This window comes from Nannobrachium achirus, assembly GCF_963921795.1.
Source record: "Nannobrachium achirus genome assembly, contig: SCAFFOLD_293, whole genome shotgun sequence".
Lineage (NCBI taxonomy): Eukaryota > Metazoa > Chordata > Actinopteri > Myctophiformes > Myctophidae > Nannobrachium > Nannobrachium achirus.
The window spans coordinates 19208-26825 of record NW_027664607.1 but is presented as its reverse complement, the minus strand read 5'-3'; the positions used below and the strand labels follow the sequence as shown (position 1 = coordinate 26825).

Below are 7618 nucleotides of genomic sequence, written 5' to 3'. Positions count from 1 at the left end.
TAGACTGAAGTAATTAAAGCGGGTCATGTTTGCATGAATGGAATTGTAACAGCTGAAATCAATAATATATCAGTATTCCGATATTAACGTGAGAGCCGCATTAAGTGAAGGTGGGGGCCACATGTGGCCCCCGGGCCGCCAGTTACCCATGTATGTGCTATATAGTTACTATATCGATTTTAAATCATTGAATCGTATCGCCATGAATGAACCAATATCGTCCATGTATCGTATTGTCAGCCATGTATCGTGATGCGTATCGTAGCGTTGTTAAAATGTCTCGTTATTACACCCCTAGTGTTTTCCATCACCATGGGCTGAGAGCCTGCCATGCAAGATGGAAGCCCTTACTCCAGAAGCAGCGCCTTAAGTGGGGTCCCCGAACCCCACTTTGAGAACCCCTGCTCTTAGGAAGACAGCTAAGCTAACTCCACCTCCTCTAAAAGCCTGCTCTCCGTGAAGGAACCAATCACATGGCTCTCCAAACATGCTGCTCCATGCCTTCATCCAATGAGAAACAGGAGTACAATACATCTGTCACTCCCCCCTGAAGGAACCAACATCCAGTAAATAAATACAGGGTGTTGAGAGTGTTCTGTTCACAATCTGGACTTCACCATGAAGACTGTTCTGTTGCTGCTCCTGGTCTGTGTGGTTGGGGCCGATGACCTCCGCTGGGAGGTCAACGATATGTTCCAAAAGATGTACAGCATAGCGGGGAGGCTGAGCAACCTGGAAGGACAGAATGCAGGTTAGGACACTTGATTGGGCTCATTTTAACGTCTCTAGCTTTCTTTTGTGACTCTTTGTTTGTTGCTTGATTCAATGTTTAGATATTATATATATGTTCATTTTATTAGATGCACCGCATTTTTTTAAATTACTTTTTCATTTGTTTTGTATACAATTTGAAAAAGAAAACGTAAAAAAAACATTAGAATAAATGAAGAAAATAATTGAAAAAATCATACCAGTGTGAACTGAGCGGTAATGTCCATTAATTTAAAGGCTCTGTCTTGTGTGTGTGTGTGTGTGTGCATTCGTGCATGATGCATGTACATTTCAAGGCTGCTCAACAGCACCTCTCTGGTCACCCAGCTGTATTGCAGGCCAGGCTCAGGCTACAGACACACACGCTTATAGATGCATATTAGCTACACACGGTCACGCTAAGGAGACGGTGTGACCACCGCTCAAAAACAGAGGCCACCTCATTGCATGGACACAGTCGGTCACCAGAAGCAGGGACGAGTTTTCCATGAGTCAACAATTACTTATACTTCTACTCCATTACATCTCTGAGGCAAATACTGTACTCTTTACTCATTTAAAAACTATAGTTACTAGTTACTTTGTAGATTTAAATTATATACATTATATTAGATCGATAGATATATACAAAAAACAACATTAACCACTTCAGCCCTGTATACATTTATAAAATAGCCGATCTACAAGCGGATAATGTGTTGCGATGTGACACAATGTGAACTTGTACTTTTCAAATTATTTATATACAGTATTGTTTGGGGAACCAATGGAGTCAGTTGGTTTTGTCAGAAGAGTTTTTTAATACTTTGAATTGGTTCAATGTTCTTTAACCAACACACAGATGTAAAGGGTGTTCAATAACGAGAGACAAAAGACTGAAAGTTAAATGTTTTTACCACTGAAGCAGAACTATAATTTTCTCCGCCAGGCCAAAAGGCATGGGGAGACTATGTTTTAAAGGGTGTTCAATGGCACTGATTTGTAATAAAATAAAATAAACTGAAAAACAAAGTTAGCTGGATCCTGCCGGACAGTGATGATATACAAGAGACAAAAGAAAGAAAGCTGAATGTTTTTACCTCTAAAGCAGCACACAGCCCGACATCATCAGCACACAGGGAGCGTGTCGCTGTTACTACATGTCATCTTTTCAACACCCGACTCTAAGGGTCGATCCATACCGTTATAAGGAGCCTAACTAAGTTCGGTTCGGCCCTAGGCGAACCCAAATATGGTTCGCATCCCCCGGTTCGGGGGGGCGTCAACCTACTAAATTCGGCTCTACGGTGCTGACGAAATGTTGTGACCTCCCGACTTCATTTCGGTACTCAGCGGTGTCTTCTCATTCATTCAGCCCGGCTTCACGTTCATATTCTCGGCTGTGAATCCAAGGAAACAGCGGTCGTTTTGGAGGGAGACACGCCGACTTCCAAATGCTTGTGTGGCCGTCTTTTGGGCATCACAGAGCGGACACAAGTCAGCCTGGCTCTGGCTAGACGAAGAGTGGTGGACTGGGAGGCGCGCGCGCGACACACACACACACACACACACACACACACACACACACACACACACACACACACACACACACACACACACGCCTTTGCTGCGTGTATCGCTGCAGTGCTAACGCGTCGCCGACCGTTTTAAAGAGAAAAGAAGAGCTTAAACACAACTTTGCTAATTGCTAGTGTTCCGTGTTGATATGTTTTCCTTTTCCACGACGAGTTGTGACTGCGTGATGACATGCATGCAGCAAGGGAGGCGGCACGTCTATAATGTGAGCTTGTAGATTAAAATGTTTTTGACAGAGCTCGAGCCGAGCGTTTGTGAGTGTGAGTGAGAGAGAAGAGACCTCACTGGTGCTGCTGCCTGCTGGAGCTGCTACTCACTGGACCTCCAGTCATTCAGTGTGCAGCGCGAAGGGAAGGCAAATATGTATCCGCCATGCAATGCTCATTCATCGGCCACAAACGTCGTCATGCCACGGACCTCCAATATTTACATGCGACTTCGGCACTAGCCGTTAAGAAAGTATGGATGAAATCACCCCCGAACCTAAATAATTTCGGGTCGGGGCGTCCTCCCGAACCGAAATTAGTCGGCTCCTTATAACGGTATGAAACGACCCTAAGGGTCGATCCATACCGTTATAAGGAGCCTAACAAAGTTCGGTTCGGCACAAGGCGAACCCAAATATGGTTTGCATCTCCCGGTTCGGGGGGGCGTCAACCGACTAAATTCGGCTCTACGGTGCTGACGAAATGTTGTGACCTCCCGACTTCATTTCGGTACTCAGCGGTGTCTTCTCATTCATTCAGCCCGGCTTCACGTTCATATTCTCGGCTGTGAATCCAAGGAAACAGCGGTCGTTTTGGAGGGAGACACGCCGACTTCCAAATGCTTGTGTGGCCGTCTTTTGGGCATCGCAGAGCGGACACAAGTCAGCTGGCTGCCTGGCTCTCGTTCTGGCTGGAGACGGAAGAGTGGTGGACTGGGAGGCGCGCGCGCGACACACACACACACACACACACACACACACACACACACACACACACACACACACACACACACACACACACACACACACAGCTGTGTATCGCTAATGCGTCGCCGACCGTTTTAAAGACAAAAGAAGAGCTTAAACACAACTTTGCTAATTGCTGTTTGCTAGTGTTCCGTGTTGATAGGGTTTCCACGACGAGTTGTGACTGTGTGATGACATGCATGCAGCAAGGGAGGCAAGTCTATAATGTGAGCTTGTAGATTAAATGTTTTTACAGAGCTCGATCGAGCGTTTGTGAGTGTGAGAGAGAGAAGAGACCCCGGCCCCGCTGGAGCTGCTACTCACTCACTGGACCTCCAGTCATTCAGCGTGCAGCGCGAGGGAAAGTCAAATGTATCCCCCCTGCAATGCTCATTCATCGGCCACAAACGTTGTCATGCCACGGACCTCCAATATTTACAAGCAACTTCGGCACTAGCCGTTAAGAAAGTATGGATGAACTCCCCCCAAACCTAAATAATTTCGGGTCGGGGCGTCCTCCCGAACCGAAATTAGTTAGGCTCCTTATAACGGTATGAAACGACCCTAACCCTCACCCTGTGTGTGTGTGTGTGAGAGAGTCTGTGAGAGTCTGTGAGAGGAGTGTGCCTAAACTAAAGGTATATCGTCTGGACCTAACTCTAACTGCCTTTCCTCTTTCAGTTGTTCTAATTTTCTCTGTTATATTTTTCAGAAATGTCTGCCAAGCTCAGTGCCAGCGAGACCCAGGTGGAAATCCTCAAAAACGGACTGCACAGCAGCGACCACCACGTCCAACTACTAGAAACAAGACTGCGCAGCAGTGACAACCAGGTCCAACTCCTTCAAATCAAACTGAGAGAAAGTGAAGGTAATTAGAACTACTAGGAACTCCTACAAGTAGACCATGTATGGCCTACTTGTGGGCAAGCAGAGCGCGCCATGAGGTGCACTCACCACTGCATCACCACTTTCAAAAAAAGAAAAATTGAAAACTGATATATTATGACCAATGACATCACCAATAGTGGTGAGCGCACCTCATCACATGCTCTGCTGGCGCAGACTTGTGCAAAAATAATAATTTAAGTATAGATACTGTGTTGATATTGTAATTAGGGCCCGAGCACTGCATGCATATAGTGCGAAGCCCTATCGTAATCGCAAAGATTATTCTTCTCCGGAATGAATCGGGAAAATGAGGGCCTAAATGTACTCGAAAAGTAGCGAAACTTTGCACACACATCAAAAGTGGCGAAGAATTCTGTTTTTTTTTTTTTATGCGCTAAAGGGGGCGTGACCTAATGGCTCCATAGCGCTCTCTACAACATTTCAACTGTGCAGCCCTACTATACGGTTTCACCTACATGTACGGAAATCGGTATACAACTGTATCATGTCCAGACTGTCTCTTGGCACCATGACCGACACCATTTTGACCTCTTTGTGGCGTTTTGGCGCATTTTTGGTCGTACTTTAACAAACTCCTCCTAGGGGGATAATCGGATTCGCTCGGCATACACAAGACACCTTAATGATGAAAAGTGACCGTGGTGAAGTGCCAAACTTCCTTCACCAAACAGGAAGTGCCCCCTCTTCTGATTGGTTGATACTTGATTGTTCCCTTATTTGGCTATAACTCAAAAAACGTTGTATTAACTTGTGGGTGTTGTCATTTGGCTTTTTTCAGAGTCCTTGTCCTCAGTTGGTGTAACTTAGCCCTGCGCCTCTTCTGATTGGTCGATATTTGATAGTTCCTATTTTCTCCTATAACTCATCATATCAACAGATTGTCGTACAAACGTGTGGGTGTTGTCATTTTACTTGGTTTAGAGTCCGTGTCCTTAATTGGTTTAATTTGGCCCTGCCCCCTCATGGTCGATAGTTGATAGTTCCTATTATTTGCTATATCTTATCCACCGTTTGTGACTCAGACTTGTGGGTGGTGTCATTGGACTTGGCTGAGAGTCTTTGTCCTTGATTGGTGTAACTAAGCCCCGCCCCCTCTTCTGATATCGATAGTTTCTAATTGCTATATCTTTTTAATGGGTTGTAATAGGTGCAATAGAATAATAGGTGTTATAGTGTAATAAGTGTAATAGTGTAACAGTAAAATAAATGTAATAGTGTAATAGCACAATAACCGCGAATTTGGTGTCTGACGTTGACGTCGGCAGTGGAGCACCCTTCATTGATTAAAAATCATTTGCAATTGACCGAATTCACGTTACGCAACTGCTTACGTCACGGTTGCAGGGGAAAACCCTACTAAAAGCCTATAGAGTTACGGCTAGCATGATCTAGAACACAATATAGTAAAAGGCACAAAGCGTTATAATTTACTTTACCGTTCGAAATAATGATTTGTTGGCTTTACGTCCATCAATTTCTGTATTATTTTACCCTTCAAAGCTGACGTCAGCACCAGGAAGTTGCTGAGAAATTTGTTGAGTGCGCATGCGTGGGCGGGCCGTGAATAGGGTCTAGTGTGACTCGTGTTGGGGCAGCCACACTGGTTAGACTGACACAATATGTATCTGTTAGTGTGGTTCACCTAACAGGGCATCATCTGGGAGCGTCCATATGGGCATTGCCAAATATGGGTCAATAATGTGCTGACACAACAGGTCAGCTATAGACATTGAGGTGTTACGAAGGACAGACAGGATGCGGCTTATTGTGTCTAAAAAGACATATTCAGCCACTTGTACACATGCTAAAACGATAGAAAGCAGTAAATGAAAACATTTTAACACTCATCTTTTCTTTTCACTAATTACAATTTAAATGTGAATCCTTGTTGTAAAAAAAACAAAGTTGTCCTTTAATGCCATTGTTGTGGTCCTTTCAGCTCAGCTAACTGCTAGTGTGGAACAACTGAAGCGACAGAATGCAGGTGAACGTCATGTTTATTCAAACACATGAATGAATGTTTGAATGAATGAATGAATGTTTGAATGAATGAATGAATGCAGGAATCATAACTCACCTGCACATATACTGTACACCCTCCTTCTGGCTTTGATCATCAACTGGATGACAACAGACAATGAATTACACATCACAACCTGCCTCCAGTGAGCCAGCCTGGGAGAGCAGCTCATTGGTCAAGACATCAACTTTCCTCTGTTAAAACATTTGATTGGTTTAACAGTATGAAATAAGCTTTTATAACAAACATATTGTTAATGCTCCTGTGTTAACAGACAAACCAAAGGTAGCATTCTCTGCTGGTCTGGGTGTAGGGTACTTTGGACCATATAAATCTACAACCACTCTGATCTACAAGAGAGTTCACACTAACATCGGCAACGCATACAATCCATCTACAGGTAAGAATGGGGATTATGACAGGTTAATTCACTTACACAATCAATTATCTCTCAACAACTAATTTCATATTACAGTATGTATCATTGAAATGTGGACTACTGTCCATCTGTGTGAAACTCATCTGCTACAAATAGAGCAGAATAAGGCATCATCACAGCATATATTTCCAGTAATGAATGGCATTGTGGTTGAAACCATCATCTTCTTGTCCACTGTCTTGGTAGGACAATCTATTCACAAACATGTGCTAATTGTGTGTGTGTGTGTGTGTGTGTGTGTGTGTGTGTGTGTGTGTGTGTGTGTGTGTGTGTGTGTGTGTGTGTGTGTGTGTGTGTGTACATGTACATGTTCTCTCATATAGGCATTTTTTCATCACCTTTCAAAGGAGTGTATTTCTTCAGGTTTACAGCAGCTCTCAGTAAAGTGAGTGGTTCACCACCACAGCAAGTGTGCATCAGGCTGTATAAGAATGGACAGAGTCTCATGTATAACTGTGGATACAATACTCTTCCTACTGATCATTATGAATATGTATCTAATGGCATTGTGTTGGAGCTGGAGCGAGGGGACACAGTTGACATGCGTTTACCTCTTACTAATGCTAAGTACACAAACAGGCTCTATGACAATAACAACAATCAAAACACATTCTCTGGGTTTCTGCTCTACACTCTGTAAGGATAAACTCAAGCAAATATTCAAGTATTCACAATTACAAATTACAAAGAGCATTTTCTTTACGATATCATTGCGTTGCTCTGTTGAAATTCAGAACATTTCCTAAAAATAACATAAAATACATTTATAACAATAAATCTGAAATGTTCAGGTTACAAAAACGAATGTGCGGATGTGAAAATATCAGATCTACAACAACTGTGAGGATGTAGATGATCTATTTTCTACTATATTTGTATTAATTAATAATAATTTGTTCATTTTTGTAATTGTGGGTCCCAAGAGTCCGTTCCAAGAAATATAAAAACTACA

General features: G+C 43.3%; 1 protein-coding gene across 1 annotated transcript; it reads left to right on the top strand.

Moving 5' to 3' along the window:
* Positions 1–618: 618 nt before the first annotated feature.
* Positions 619–7306, top strand: LOC308280898 (complement C1q-like protein 2; the record flags this gene model as incomplete). Its single annotated transcript, XM_080755205.1, has 5 exons — positions 619–751; positions 4011–4166; positions 6147–6191; positions 6502–6627; positions 6990–7306. The coding sequence occupies 5 exons, from the start codon at positions 619–621 to the stop codon at positions 7304–7306; spliced, it is 777 nt and encodes a 258-aa protein (XP_080611331.1).
* Positions 7307–7618: the final 312 nt, after the last annotated feature.